Source organism: Lepisma saccharinum, chromosome 3 (assembly GCF_977018435.1).
Source record: "Lepisma saccharinum chromosome 3, izLepSacc3.1, whole genome shotgun sequence".
In the NCBI taxonomy this organism is placed as follows: domain Eukaryota; kingdom Metazoa; phylum Arthropoda; class Insecta; order Zygentoma; family Lepismatidae; genus Lepisma; species Lepisma saccharinum.
In genome coordinates, this window is record NC_139231.1 from 78,009,157 (window position 1) to 78,026,335 (window position 17,179).

The window sequence follows — 17,179 nt, forward strand, 5'->3', positions numbered from 1 at the left end:
AAAGTCCCCGGTGATCACCATATTACAAAATGACGGACAAATTAAAGTTTTCACGAAATAATGGAACTATAATTCATAACAAGCTAAATTTTGGTACATGGCTTCTTTATAACATTAATAATAATATATTAAAAGTCCCCGGCGATCACCTGTACGTTAAGTCGGCCATGTTGACAAAATGGCGGACAAATTCAAGTTTTCACGAAATAAAGGAACTACTTCACAAGAAGCTGAAATTTGTTAAATAGCTTCTTTATAACATTAATGAAAACATGTCAAATTCCCCGGCCATCACCCTGCCGCCCATACGCCACATTGAAAAATGGGAGATTCACGAAATAAAGGAACTAATTGACAATAGCTTGGGAGTTTGATATATGTCTATCTTATAACACTAGTAACATCAATTACAACATATTAAGTTTCCTGCAGATCATTGACACGGTAGGTAACGGCGCCATACTGGAAGCACGGCGGATAATTTCAATACTTCAGATCAGGGGTAGGCATCCCCCCCCCCCAATGTCCACGACGCACTCCCCCCAAAAGATAGAACTCCTCCCTTTATGTCGAATTATTTAGTCAAACTCTTTTATTCAGGCAAAATTTGCGCAACAATATAATAGACATATTTAAGCAATATATGTTTATTTAGGTATTGTTTACAATATAGACATTTACATGTACATTACTTTGACATTGATTGAAATAACATTTTACATAAATGATAACTTCTGACGTTGAAAAGTTGTTGCAGCAAACTTATTGATAATTTCCTCATTTTGCACCACTTTTAAAATATCGGACTCACTAAGGTAGACATTAACCACTCACCAGCCATACACGAACGTGGTCTGTTTTTGTATTTAATGATCCTTTTGACACTCATTTTGCGTTTAAACGTTGGTGCTTCAATAAAAACTACAGATTCCGTAAATTATCTGACACAGCATTCGTACAGTACAGCTGATGATTTGTTTGCGGGAACTGGATGAACTCACGTGCTAACTACCCACAGTGCAAGATGCAGATGACGTTAAATTGAATACCATCCTTCTCAATCCCATTCCCCGTCGTGATTAACCACAAGGTAGAAAAGCGACGTTAAGTAACTCAAGATGAATGTTTCCCGTTGCAAAGCTTCAGAAACACTTTACAATCAAATCATGTTAGCTAAAATATAAAATTTTGTCCCCCCCCATAAAGTTCCCATGACGCAGGCGCGCCTTATGGGCACCCCTGCTTCACTTGAGAATGGAATTGACATAACAGAATGGAATTTGGCAAATGTGTTTGGTATGTAAGGTATGACAACATTCTATAACATTTACCGTCTCATCTGGCTGGCTATTGTTTTCACGTGTCTCGTTCTGTTCACAAAACTAAAACAGATTGTCGCTATTGTAACGCACACCTGTAGATAACACACCACAAAAGGCATATCTGAATCAGAGAGTTCGTTGCTTTCATCGTTGTCATGTTGGTCATAGTCTCTTTCAATCTTTTTTTCTGGAAACGCTGACAACAAGAATTGAATTCGTACAGGAAACATATTGGCAAGGGGCACATAATCTTAACCATCTTAAGCTTGTTTGCATGCAAGTACATGCACTAAATTTCAGCTTGTGATGAATTGTAATTCCCTTATTTCATGAAAACTTTCATTTGTCCGCCATTTTTCAATATGGCGTACTTAGCGTACGGCTCATCCCAGGAGACCTTTGAAATGTTGTTATTAATACTATGAAGAAGTTACATACCAAATTTCAGTTTATGAATTAACTTCCTTTAGTTTTCCTATTTTGACTGCACTATAGACAGATCTCGAAAGTGTAGTGGTTATAAGTCCAAACAATTCATCATAACCTTTATTATGGTCATGCAGGGAAGATGTAGTTATCAGCAACGTTGTAGCATTCACCCCCCCCCCCCCATCACACACACACACACGTACGTACGTGATAGAAAGACAGAAACTTCAATTTTGCCACAACTTAAGGCCTAATCAAGTGAACTGGATTTCCAGTAGAAATGCCCCAGTTGGCTTTGGTCTGGCTACCCATCTGCTAGTTTTCGCCTCACACGATACATGTTACCGTACTTGTCGGTATACTTTGGTTCCCATACGACATTGCGCAGAGCGGACAATCTAAAAAGATAAGATTGGTGGGGGAAGGAGCAGACAGGCATACACAATATATATATATATATATCCCAGTATCATTACATATCATTATATATATATATATATATATAAATGTCATTAAATATGTGTAAATTACTAAATAATCAAATTATATTATAAAATATACAATATATAGACTGTACTTCATTAACAATTAGATTGTAAATTGAAAATTTTAATATACTACTTATGCTATGAACAATGATTTCCGTGACTAGGGGGAGGGGAAAAAATTAAGAAACATTAGGGAGATGATAGTTTCTTACATAAAATTCACATCTGAATGCTTTACATGTTTTATTAATATATTTAAGTACTTTGCGGTAGCTGACGAAAGGCGATGATAAATGGAGAAGAAATAACAAGTGTGACTCATTCCTGTGTTCTGGGAATTGTTGAGTTCAGTGTCCTTAGAGATGAGGCTCTTTGTTCTTTGTAAGTTTTCGATATTATTCCAGTAAAGTATATTCGACTCCTAAACTAATTGTTTATGTTTGCTGTTAGAAGAAAAACTCTCCCCCCCCCCCCCCGAAAACGTTTGGTGGCGGGAAACTTCAGGACAAGATCGTTGGTGGGTGGGGAATTCACCCCTGTTCCCCCCGGGATTTCGCACCCTGCAATTACTGCTGTTATTAAACATTTAAAAAGGAAAGTATGGACTAGAAATTGTCTCGAAAGAGAATATGGTAATCAATGCGTACTGAACACGCTTTTTAATGAACTTGGATATGCATTTTCATTTCATGCGTGAGATTTCGCAGGATTCATTCAGAAAAAAAATATTTTGTTCAACTATAACGAAGATTTAATACACTTAAGGTTTTTCAATTCATTATCGGCTAATTAATTATATTTGTCACGTACAAATCTCATCGCTTTGCAGCCTAAATATTAATGAACTGAACACGAATGCACATCATCTCTGTTACTTTTTCTTTTATCGAGAAGCGAACAAAAACCACTTTGGCAGACACGGATTATCTTCACATGGCCAAACTTCGCTCTAGCTGTTCCACAGAATCCAGTCGATGAAAGTCAGTTGCAATTAGAACATGGCCTATTCCTCAAAACCAGTTAAGCAGCCAGCCTGGTAGTCATGATTTCCACCCTGGTAGCCAGTTCAGCGCGAACTAGTGCATTCCAGTTCCGTGTGATTCTGCCTTTAATCTTATTCATACTTCAAGCCCACAGACTATTCCCACAGTAGACGAAATTGCGGTTTGAAACCACATTTGACCTTTCCCTCTTTTTGTTTGCAACTTCTGTCACACGCACAGATTTATGTCCGTTTCAGAAGTGACTTTCAATCTCTCGTCTTTGTGCTTGGCTTATATAAAAGAATCCTTGGCTCTTGTACTAGCCGGTGGAGGTTTCAAACTGGGGAAGCAAGAAGAACGTTTCCATGGTTACGAATCCAAGGCATAGCCATACTTTTTCCTGTTAAGGGATACGTGTTCTTTCCCCCACGTTTTAAGTCTAACGTTGGCCCACTATTTCTGCATTCAATTTCGTTCCCAGGAGCACCAACAGGAAGTAGATGGCGCTTCGTTGGTAATGCCTCTTGCGGACAAAACGAGAACGAAACTCAAGGGACATTTTGGGGTAAGACATTGTGACAGGGAAAAGAAGATTCATATCTTGCTGAGAATGGATAACGCAAAGCTTAGATGTGACGTTTCTAGATTTCGCACAGTGATATTTCTGCCCCCTGAAGTTCTTAAAACTCCATTTTATTCTTTCTAGTTGTGTTAATGGCTGTGCTAGCGGAAGGAGAAACGTGGTTCTCCGCTAAGATGATTGCAAACTGCTGGAGCTGATAAGCAGTGGTTTGATAAGGAGTGTTTGTGGAGTCTTCTGTTGTCTTATCTATTATTTTCTTGTCTCGTCTGGACTGGGTGATGAGGCAAGGAAAGATGCGAAAAAACGAGACGATACAAGATTGGTTGAGACAAATCGAGGCGAGATGAAAGTCCAGACGACATGAGATAAAATGGCATAATGTTGAAAGACAACTTGACGTAATATGAGACTATAGAGAGATGAAGGTACGATGAAGAACGAACCAAGATGATATCACGTAAACGAAACGATACGAGACGAAGTGATCCCCCCAAATGAATAATGAGATGTATGGAAATATGATAGAGAAAGAAAGACAAGATGAAAGGAAATTTAACGGATCAGAGGAGATTAGTGTGAGAGAAATATAACAAGGAGACTGACAATAGGAGTACGACTAGATAGATGAGACGAAATGACACGATATGAGGTGAAGAGAGAGATCCGACGATAGGAACCTAAACGAGATAGCTATTTAAGGCAAAAAAGACGAGGTGAAATAAGCAGAAATGAAAAGGAAGGAGTTGAAAATAGACGAGATGAAATGCAACGAAATAAGAGTGTGTGTGATGAAAAGAGATTAGACGCGACGACATAAGATGGAATGAGAGAGAAGAGAGGCGAGACGATATGACATTAGAACATTGATATTAGAACAAATGAGACGAAGGGCGTCGTGAAACGAAAAAAAAAACTACTCAATTTGGGAACCCATGGTCTACAGTAATGATTCCAGTATATAAATAATCAGTTGCTTAGTACTCTGGTAACTACATAAATGTGCTATAATTAGGGGTTCCCAAATATTTTCGTGTCACGACGCTCTTAGCGTTTCAAGATTTCTCCGCGACGCCCAGACATATCTAACACTTAGTGTGGTTAGGTTGCTTTCCTTAAGTTAAAAATATAAACGCACATTTCAAATTCAGAAACAATTTTATATGTAAAAAGCAGTGGCGTGTCCTGGATTCAAAACCTGGGCTCTCTCTTCATATCGTAATGTTCGAACAGGAGGCTCTTTTTCGTTGGATTTTGAAGTGATGTGACATTGTGATTAAAAATACATACCTTACAATTTACAATATTAAAAAATTCACTTTCATTAATATAGGAACAGTAAGTAAAAGATTTCAAGTATTTCATTGTTGTTTATAAAATATAGATTACCATATTGTGAAATACGTATTTATGTAGGCCTACGTGCGAGAATAAAATACAGGGTGAGTCAAAAGTCTTTGGACACCCTTTTATTTTGAAACCTGACAGGAAAATGTGAAATCTGGTAATGGGAGAAGGTAGTAGAAGGCGGCCGCAACTTGTAGGGTACATGGTGACCATGGCAGCCATCTTGAAACCCACCATCTTGAACGCAGGATTGAAATTTCAAATGGGAAGGGGGCATGTAGCATATCATATTACACTGGCGTGAGCTCAGGAATTCAAAAGTGCAATTGTTTCTTTGATATCTTGTATCGTTTCCAAGTTATGAACACTCAAAGTTTGAAAATCACCTACCAACGGCACGCTACAGCACATGTTCTATGTGATGGGCATCACGTCCTATGCACAACCGTAGATGCCGTATCCACTCCGACTGCACACGCAGGAGAATTTCCGGTGAAATGTGATCACATGTGCTCAATGCGTTCCTGTAGTTGCCTTATATCGCGGGGTTTCTCAGCATACGCAATCTGCTTGAGATGGCGCCACAGATAGAAATCGAGGAGTGTGAGGTCAGGTGATCTGGGCGGCCATTCCACGGGACCACGGCGACCAATCCACTTCCCTGGGAATTGAGCATCGAGCCATTGACGCACACCAACTCCATAGTGGGGAGGGGCCCCCATCGTGTTGAAAATAAGAGGGGAAGTTGCCGTCGGGAATCAGAATGGAAGGAAACACATGTTCCTGATGGAGCGTCACACACACAGGTACTCTTGCGCCGTTAAGGTAGTGTCGATGAAAAATGGCGTTGGTGTTCCATACGCCACACCACACCATCACCTTTGCAGGACTATGTTCCCTACTCGGTTGCACCCAGTTTGGATTGCTGTCACACCAGTACCGACAATTATGCCGATTGACCACTCCATTCAAACAGAAATAGTTCGTGTTTGTTCGTAGCCCTCGTTTAGTTTATGTTGCATGTGCAGCTTATAAGGATGCCAGCGATTGGTATGCAATGTCCGAATAATGGAGGACTGGCTGATACCACTTTCCAGCGAGAGACGACGAGTACTGCGTTTGGGACTCATCACAAACGATGCTAGAACCATCGTTGCCATCTTCTCATTGGTGGCAGTCTTTGGTCGCCCACTACGTGCCCTATCTTGCACATTGCCAGTTTTTTAATTTGCAGGTAACGTACGCGACCGTGCTGTGCGATATTGGATGTCTGTCTGGGTGCAGCCTCTTGTAGTCCTCTGCGATGTCTCTGAAACTGCGTTCTCCGGATATTAGGATGATTTCAATCGTCTGTTTCTTTGTCAGAGGCATCTTATATCACCTGAAACAATGAACGTCACAATGAGACTTTACAAACTTTGAGAGTTCAGTTCATAACTTGCAAACGATACAAGATATTTGAATTCCTGAGGTCACGCTAGTGTAATTTGATATGTTACTTCCCCCTTTCCATTTGAGATTTCGAACCTTCGTTCAAGATGGCAGATTTCAAGTTGTCGGCCATGGTCACCATGTACCCTACAAGTTGCGGCCCCCTTCTACTACCATCTCCCATAACCAGATTTCACATATTCCTGTCAGGTCATAATAAAAGGGCGTCCAAAGACTTTTGACTCACCCTGTATAATAAACTTCTTACCTTGAATATTTAATTTGAACAGGAACTCCAATGAAATAAGACTTGAAGCTTTGCTGGCGACGAATGATGAAAAGCTTCTCTCGGACTATCGACCAGGTGAGTTGTGGAAAGGTTTCCAAGCTTCCGAGAGCTAACGTCACCTTCACCTTTATCTGCTCTGAAGATGAGAGTGGCGTTAGCTCTCGAAAGCTTGGAATCTTTTTCACAACTCACCTGGTCGATAGCCCGAGAGAACCTCTTCTTCAGGACTCCACTCTTCACTTGTTCACCTCTGTGGTAAAATGGTTATTAGCACAGCGTACTACGACGACAGGGGTCCCGGGTTCAAATCCAGGCCTGGGCATGGGTATTCTTTATGAATGTCCTTTCATCAATTTCATCGTATCGCCACTCATCCTCATCGTCACGATTAGCTAAAGTGGAAGAAAAGCGACGCAAATAAAAAAACAAATCAAATCCATTCTTCTCTTCTTTGGGATGCCAGAGGACTGCATATCTTCACGATTTGAAGCTTATGCTCGTACAAACGCCGAGTAAATTGTTTCGTCAGTATGTCACTCATTGTAGTTCACTACATGACGCAGCACAGATCATTCAAAACATATATAATTCACTCACTCTATACATTAAATAAAATCCGCGCAGTAAGGAACGTAATTTTCTTAAACTTCCTTCAGCCGAGTGGTTCAAAACTTCGTCACTATTGTAAAGCGTGGCTCTTTGGGAAAAAGGTCAGCCAGGAGCCTCTGGCTTCTGCATGTGTTCAATGAGACAGTGTTGGCCCAGAGGACAATATATCTGTCCAATACCACCCTTTTTCCCATTCCTGTAACTGTAGTTTCGTTTGAAATTTCCCTTTCCTAGGAAAAATCCCATGCTAGGTAGCGAATTGGCATCGCTGTGTATCTCCGGGGTAAAATGAAGACTTCCCTGTCCAGCGGTTGAGCTAGAAGCCACCACAAATACGTCACGGGTCGTCTTCAGGCGCTAGTCGGGGAAGAATCTACAAAAAGAAGAAGCTTGGTGATTGATTAAAGTAATGGCGCTCATAAACTATTGTTTTTCTCCGCGGTAAGTGTTTGAGATTGAAGCATCAGTGACATTTGCTAATCAATTATTTCTTGTATTTAGTCTGGGCTTTGGAGGTAACCTAGCTAGCTAGCTTAAAATATACGGGCCTGGTACAAAGTACTAAATAAGCACACATATCATTTCAGCGAAAATATTGGGACATTGCGCGGCGCCGGTGTAAGCCAGCCACTGCGCCTCACGGTCTCTCTCTTCGTCTTGTTTCTTCTCACCTCGTCTCGACATTTTGTTCGTAGCTCTCACCGCCTTCTCGCAACATCTCGTTCAGACTGTCTCACGACATGATATTAAAAAGTGTTCCCCTGTGCTTAGCACCACGCCATGAAGGCGTATAGGGGGTGTGGGGGTAACGCCCCACACTTTCTTGATCCGGTCGTGAGTGGGGGTGATGTGATCAGCATCACGCCCCTGACCGCCTTTACCCCCCAGGGTTTCCCCCAGGTACCCATGTTATTCGACGCTGGGTAGGCGCCGGGGCCGCTTCCACCGTTAGAAAAGTTCCCGGATTTGAACCGGCCGGGGATCGAACCCGGGACCTTGAGCATGGTAGTCAGACGCGTTACCGACTGAGCCACCGCGGCCACGACATGATATTGTTTCATCTAATCTCATTTCTTATCTTCTCATCTCACTCCGTTTCACCTCATCTCGATTCCACTCTTTTCTCATCTGTTCCTACGTCATCTAATTCCTTCTTGCTTTGTCCCATCTCTGCTCTCTCGCTCCGTTCCTGCTCATGTCGTATTGCTTCATCTCGTCTCGTGTCGTTTCATCTCGCATCGTCTTTTTGATCTCTTTTTTAGCCCCATCGTGAGATTTCGCCTCTTCTCGCTTCATGTAATTTGTACTGCGTTCTTCTGATTTTACGTATTTCTTCATCTCATTCTACATCTAATCTAAACTCTTTTCAGATCATTTATCTCCTCTTTCTCAGCACATCTCATCCTCCTCTCTCTCCTCGTCGTATTTTCGTCTCTCCCTCTTTCGGTCTTCGATTCCTCTCATCTCTCCCCCGTATTGTGTTGACTTATCCCATAGTTTATCCTCTTCTCATTCCTTGTCTCATATCGCATCCCAGTATCTCCTTCATTTTGCCTCTCTCTCTCTCTCTCTCCCTGTCTCTCGTCTACTCATAACATCTCGTCCCTTATCAGTTTCTATATCCAATAATTTGTTTCATACAATCTTATTTTGTTCCATATCTTTGTCTTACAGTTTCTTTCTTCCGTCTCCTTCCTCGTCTCATATATTTTCTTCTCTGTTAATCTTGTTTCCTTTCTCTCTGCATATCATATTATCTCGTCCTTTTTCGTATCCTGCATTATCCCATCTCATTTTGATGTGACTCTTCTCATTTACTCTAAATTTGTCTCTTCTGATTTCATCCTGTTATATCATCATCTCATTCATCCTCAGCTCATCATGTTTCACTTCGTCTCATCTCTCGCACTATTTCTTGCCCCCAGATAGGACGTAAGTTAACTGCAAGGGTGCACAGATTCGATTCTCGTATCTTGCAAGACTTGCCTGACGCTTGCAATTGACTGTAAGTTCAATCTAAGTGTGCAAGAAACACGGGTTTGCCGTATAAGTCCATATAAGTTTTCTGCAAGTGCGCGTTTCCTTTATATTGGCTTATCACACTTGTAGCAATGCTGCAGTACAATTAACCGCTAATTCACATTGTAGACTCCATATGGTGCATTTTGATTTGATAATTGTTGCTTTGTTCAGAGGAAAATGTCGCTCAATACAAAAATGCACTATTTTTATTAACACGCAGTGGCTAGGAGGGGAAAGGGGGCACTCCCCCCTGTTTTTAACTTTTTGCTCCCGTACTATGAGCTTAATGAAAGCCATGTCTGCCAAGAAAGAATAAATTGGCCTTGCCCTCCCCAGTTTTGGAACCCAATCTCCGCCATTGTTAATAAGGAATAAGAAATTAGCTAGATGCAGAATTTCGTTCTTATATTTACGCTCACAAGGGAGATAGATATAGTACACAGAAATTTAAGCAAAAAATGCACATGCTGACAAGGACTAGAACCTGCTTCTCTGGCATACCATGCCATTATTTTACCAACATAGCTTCTGAACCATCCACGGTGTGCATTTACTACTTACATTTCTACTGCATTTTTTGTCCCATCTTTTGTTCCTAATGTGATCAATGTCTTCGCATACAAGAGTTTGGATATAAATGTTGTTTGAGACTGCATTTACACTTTACTTACTCCTCGTAACATCTCTTTTCGGCGCAAGAATCATTGTTTCCATTGAGGAAATAAGGAGAATGCCTAAATATAAATTTTGTGTAATATTAAATGTGACCATTCCACAAGGGCGAGGCCCTTGAGGGGGCGTCGTGGGCGACTTCCACCGAGGACTAATTGTGTAGAATTTACTGTTAGACAAACAGTTTTTGCATTTGTTAACATTTTATTCTTTTTATAAAATAGTAGCTACTGTAAGTTTTACATGTGTCATTTAGGTTGGATTTGGAAATATTGGTTAATAATATGACTGCCAGGTATACTTGGGGGTGGGGGGATATTTGGATTTCCACCTCTCTCTCCTGTAGGTATTGGGTCCGAATTAGGTGAAGGGCTAGTAGGAAAAAATGGTGTAATAGAGAAAATTAGATCAAAAGTTGCACATACTCATTACAAACCCTATTTTCTACTAAGTATGTGTAACTATTGGTTTAATTTTCTCTAATACATTATTTTTCCTACTAGTTCTTTACCTTATTCAGACCACCAGCTGCAAGTTTCATGTTAATTTGCAGCAAGTCTACAGAGACTTCTCATGCAAGTTAGCTGCAGTTTACAGTTTGAACTTGCTGCAATTTCAAATGTTCGTAATTACTACCTTTGCTGCAAATGTGCAGACTTGCTCTAAATATTTTCTGCAAGTTCATGCGACTTAATGTGAATTTGAGCTAAATCTACCTTGCTAATTTCAAATGAGGTTTGTTAACATGCTGAAAAATAATTTATTTTGATGATTTATTCCAGGAACAATTGAAGAAAATGAGTGCGATGGAAGAGAAACTCAAGCACCATTGGTTGGAGAAGGACAAACTCTACAAGATACTTCGAGATGGGGGAAAAGGTGCCACTCCAAGGCAACGAAGGACAACGCCCACGCAATCCTCTACAATAGAAACATCACAAAAGAAGGGTTTGTAGAAGGGATCATGCAACTGCAGAATTTGTCTGCCCTGCACCTGCAAATTGTCCACTTTGCTTTACAATGTAGTGAAAGCTCTGAAATGGATCTACTATACATACAGAACAAGATGGAAGGAAAATCAGGTACAAAAATATGATATTCTGCATAAAAGAATTACATTTCAGACTAACAAAAATATACGTTGGGATAAAAAGACCATCATTTAATATGAAGTTAGCAGAAATGATGATTTACAATCAAATAATTGTGAGATGGTTCATGCCAGGTGTTAATATCGGACGTGTTCTGGTATCACTGTTCAATAAATTTTGCAAATCCTATCAGTATTACTTAGTTATGTACTTGGCAGCACTCAGGGGTAGGATCAAGATGCTATTCATCATTACTTCTAATGTTACTCCATCTTTGTACATTTACACTTGGTGATTTGTGGATTCAGAGTCTAATTATTAGTGTTGGCACTGTCTAGCGTAAAAAGAGAAAGACTTGTGTAGTTCAATTGTAAGAAATTATTCTTCATAGCTGGTAATAGCTAAATTTTAATTTTAAAACAATGCTCTTGATTACTGAACATGTGGCAACTGTAAGAAATTATTCTTCACAACTGGTAATAGCTAAATTTTCATTCTAACTGCTCCCAGTGGCATACCCAGGTGAGTGGGGTTGATGGGTGCTAAAAGTAGAAAGATTGCTAAATGTTCTATCCTGGATTTGATGACTGTAATAACTGATTTAAAGTTGGAGTAGGCACAGCACAAGATTAAGATTCAGCATATCCATTGCCTTCCCATCCAGATATTCACCTCCCATGTCCAGCTTTTCACTGTTTTGCCGCGACTCATTTGAGAATCCTGTGCAGTTGCGAACCTTCTACTCCTGCCACTCCACCTCTGTTTCGGTGCTAGCACTTCAAACCATTTCACTGCAGCCAGCAGCTGTTGTTGACGGCATGTGATTCCTGGTTGCAGTATTAACATCTACAGTATCTAGCTGCCAGGTGTGGTCTCTACTTCTTTTCAAACAAGGAAGAACTCTTTTTTATTTTCCGATTCCTTGGCAAGAAGTTCTGGAGACTAATTTAGAGTCTAGGTTGTAATAACTGCCTTGAATCTCACAAATAGTCACGCAATATTTTCTCTTGAGGCAAAAATGAAAAACCAAATTTGTAGTCATGTCAAATTCAAAATAAATCCTTTGTTCAAATTCAAACAATCGGGATCCTTCCTCTTGTTGAACCATACGGCTTCACAATCCTTTCTTTGCAGAGCCGCCATTATCCAGGGTGGCCACACTAGGACAGTTATAAAATTCAAGTATAATTACCGGTTTTCAAGGCAAACTTTTTAAAAAAATTCAAGGGCACAGGCAGATGTTTTCTCTGTTCACGTGCCACACATACAAGCAGAAATATATTAAAAATATAAAGGGTCTGTGTGATTCTAATGTATCCAAATTTGTCATTCAATCTAATCAAGCTGTATATATGTTCAAAATATTTAAGGTGCGAAGTTTACGTTTGCCGTTTCACATACTCACGCTTGAAATACATCAACAAACCAAAATCACAAATGTTATGGGATATACTAATCTAGGAAAAAATGTTAATTGTATAAGAATTCCAAACTCAACTTTAATTAATCAACTTCAAGATATCTTATCTTTCAAATTTTCCATGTCCGATATATTTTTCTCTGTTCAAAATATAATAGTACTGATGATCAGAGTAATCCTTTCAGTCAGTTTAGCACGGCATGAGGCATGGTTTTCCACCAAACTTAAAAACTATGGCCGGTGGTCCTATGGTATGCCCAGAGCGCCACGATGGACACTGTGGGAACCACTGCCATAACCCCACTTCTTCCCCTTTACCACAGTTCTCTTGAAGCAAAGGACATCCTGTACATGAAAAGATAGTAAAATGACCAGTTACAACCCTCCCCCTGCAATGAGATTTCTGGTTGTGCCACTGAGTCTTCAGAGATATTGTTTCTCAACAATGTTCAAACAAATAGACCTATAATTGCTCAGGTTAAATGTATTATGTATAAAACTACAATTCATTGAAACAAATATGGCCATCAATCATAATGTCACTTGCACTAAATTATTTAAAAAATCCATCTCCACGAATTCACCTGAATAGTATGCTACACATTTCGTAGACAATATAACTTCTATACTTATATAATTCTTAATGTTCTATAAAGTTTTAGGATCTTGAAACTACAAAGTACAAGGGAGCAAAGTCTTGTAACATTGTAAAACCACGTGGGCAATGCAGAACATATTCATAGTTGACATGAAGATATCAGAAAAGTGTGATATAGGTTGTCTTCACAATCACAAACCCAACAAACATATATTGAATGGATTCAAAGAAAATAAAAATCATCATCAACGTTCTAAACAGAAAGCTGTCAACTAAATAAGCGGACAGGTCCTTCGTCAAATATGAATTTAATCATGCTAAAAGACTGGATTACAGCTTGACCGTTATGTTATGTAAGATATTAACACTACATAATCCTTTGTATACATGATAATATATACATATATATATTTTAGAGAGCAAAAGGTAAATATGTTCATTTATGTGGTACCATGATACAGAGCACTAATTTGTGTTAACAGAGAGTGTGTTATCCAAAGTATTTAAATATCCGAATGCTTGTTTGTTTGTTTCCTGTGTGGTGATACGAATCTCATGACATAACTACTCATGTTAACTGATCGATTAGTGATGTTGTGTCGACTTGTGCAAGTACAGTGATAATTGTGGGAATGGTTACAAATGGAAGGTGAAAAAGAGTATGGCCACAACATATTTCACGGTTTGTTTCTTTCATGATACTTCACAGCATGAATTCGTCATTCAGTGTTATGATAATTTAGAAATGTGATCTATGCGAAAATTAAATTTTCAGTGAAATTCACTTACGTAATATACATAAAACAATTAAATAGAACACAAAAAGTGAAAGTATATATATTTACAATGTCTCATTTTGATCACTACTTGAAGTTATCCCATCTTCAAATACTTCACCTTCCAAGCTGGGCCCAAACTTCTCAAATCCTTGTCTATATCGTTTTGTCACCAAAATTCAGGGTTAATTTTTATTTCACCGAGGCTTAAAGAAACTTATTTTCATCCTACCATTTACATCTTTTCTCAGTCAGTGCATCAATCCTAGCACATACGTAACAGCAGAACTGAATTTTTTACTTTGTTGCATGCATGCTTTAATGCACAGATAGTACAGTCAATTTATCGAACAAAATTTAAAACAAAAATACTACAATATGCATATGATTTTTTTAGTTTGGTGGTAACATATTTGCTATCTGCATATTGCAACACTGAACGAACACTTGGATGATGTATTGCATTCATCTGTACTACTTCATAACATTAAATAAATATTTTCAATCCATCTCTCTCTCAAGCAATACACACAGCTTTGTTAGCCACACACTTGCATATGGCTTCACCATAACTCTCTCTCTCTCTCTCTGGCCAAGATATAGTAATAGATGCAAAGAGAAAGTGTACATGTTCAGTTTCGTCATTGGTCCCAATAACCACAATTAGCCCAGAGAGATAGAAAAACAATGTACAATCTCAAAAAAGAGAAATAATATTGGTACCGATAAAGTATCAATATAAAATTTACAGATACCAATAACCAATATTCTACCGATCCAATATAAAATTAGAAATGGTCCTTGGAGAACCTGAAATGTTCATTGATCTTAATAAATGCAAGTTTCGAGGTGACTGCAGTGCAAAAAAAGTTTAATATGTAAACATATATATATTTTTTTAAAAGTAGGGCATGGAGATTATCCATAAAAATTGCAACAAAATAGACAGAATTTTGCACTAAATTATAAGATATTTAACGATATATCGGATCGGTAATTTTGCCGATATGCCTATATCAGCCGATACCGATAGAATACCGATTTAATCGATATGCCTATATCGGCTGATACAGTACCGATTAATCGGTCCCATCCCAAGTATTCGTCATGCAGGCCTTCAAACATAAATGGTGTATTTGACAGTTTGAGCTGTTCCCATGATCAAACACTTCGGCTCAGTGTATGTATTTCATGTGCTAGCATTTTCTTGTTGAATTTATATGCTATTTTGTTTCATATTTATGTCCAACCCAGCACAATGAATCTGATACAGTGAGCATGTTTTCCACAGGCTCAGATGATTGTGCACTCGAAGAAACAAATCACTGAGTAACTTAGCATATTGAACACACCCATTGCAACAAGTAGGGATGGGACAGATTAATCGGTACTCTATCGGTATTGGCTGATATAGCCTTATCGGTAAAATTACAGATTATTTTACCGAACCAATTTATCTATAAATATATTATAATTTAGTGCAAAATTCTGCCAATTTGTTACAATTTTCATGGATAATCTCAATGCTCTTCTTTAAAAAAAGTAAATGTCTAAATATTAAACTACTTTTGCATTGTAGTCACCTCAAAAAATACATTTATTAAGGAGGTCAATGATTCGTTCAGGTTCTTCAAGTACCATTTGTAATTTTATATTGGATCGGTACAGGTAAATTTTATATCGATATCAGCCCATCTCTAAGAAAAATACAATATTTTGTATTTTTCTTATTTCATTTTGCTCTTCTACCTCTTTGTACTATTATTATGCATAGTTCTTGAACATCAAGGGCTACACCTGTAATGCAGAAACTGCTGTGAAACAAATGGGATGTTTTGCATGTTTTCTAGCCCATGGTGGTGTTGTTTTTTAGCTAATTTGCATTTTTAAACATGTGCCATGCCCTAATATATAATAATAATAATCCTTTGCGCGACAGCCCATGAAGGGCCTTGGCATACCTACCGACTGCCGGTCTCCCTCCCCTAATATATACTTGGCCATATTCTTCAATCCTACTATCTCAGTACCAAACACATTTCTGTTGTACTTAATTTGCTGTAAGATTATCAAGAAATGACATAATCAGTGTGCGTTGACAGATGGTATATTTTTTTTAGCAAATCACAATTTACTTTAGAACTTCCCAGGGTACAATTGCACCCACCCCTTGATTGGGAATATGATAGTTATGTTATTTTGGATTCCACGAAAGCATATCCAGTAATGCAGGCAGTCACCATAATCTGCCTCTTTAAGAGAATTGATGTGTTACAATATGTAGTTATTTCAAGGTAGTATAAAGAAATGAATATAGCTATTTTTTATCGTTGAAATTCCATAAAAGAGTCTATCATAAGAATTTTTCAATATTGTAAATAAAAACCATCACATAAAGATCACTAAAAAATAACGTAGCACTAATATTTTTTTTTCAGTATCACGGTAGTTTCACTTTCTGGCAAATAAAAATTGTACCAAGAGAAAAAAGGAATCGGAATTATTTTGTATGTGTTTTGACGGTATTCACATTGAACCCATATTTGTGTAAGCAATAAGGGAAGGTTTTCAGTACTCTCATGAAATTATTTACAGATGCTGATGTCTGACTTTGCATATCCTGTTTCAAAAGACAAATAAAATTATTGAAATAAACTGGATACATGAAATTGTTATTTACTTGTCCAGAAAGTTCTGTACATTGCAATGGTAAGTGGCTAATAGATCTTTCATGGGAATGAAATACAGGGTGGTTCAAAATTACTGTCAGTTTCTCCAGAGCTGATTTCAAACTGGAAACAATGGAATAAAACTGCTTACAGAATATGAACTGTAATACTAAAAAGTTTTTGTCATAGTTAATTTTCGAGGGCTTTGACTGATCAACATTTTCCTGCTTCTTTTTGGTGCTGACCACTACCACTCCCTCAAAACTGCTTTAAGCAACATCTAATAGTTTTTTCTTGTATGTACACATTGCTTGCATTGTAATCTTGGACTCTACGGTTATTACAAGCATAAAAACAGTTTTCTGTTGACGTTTCAGGAGCATTAAAGATAATTATAACAATGGTTAAAAATTTTTAACAAAAATAATCAGTCATACAATGGATCTTGTCAAT

At 38.4% G+C, this 17,179-nt stretch overlaps 1 protein-coding gene across 1 annotated transcript in view; it reads left to right on the top strand.

Annotated features, from left to right (window-relative positions):
- The window catches only part of LOC145985171 (uncharacterized), a 640,330-nt gene extending 623,615 nt beyond the window's left edge, over positions 1 to 16,715 (top strand). Inside the window, exon 7 of the mRNA XM_083118869.1 lies at positions 10,955 to 16,715. Within this exon, the coding sequence (XP_082974995.1) occupies positions 10,955 to 11,128 (174 nt within the window). The 3' untranslated portion in view covers positions 11,129 to 16,715. The remainder of the gene's footprint in view (positions 1 to 10,954) is intronic.
- Positions 16,716 to 17,179: the final 464 nt, after the last annotated feature.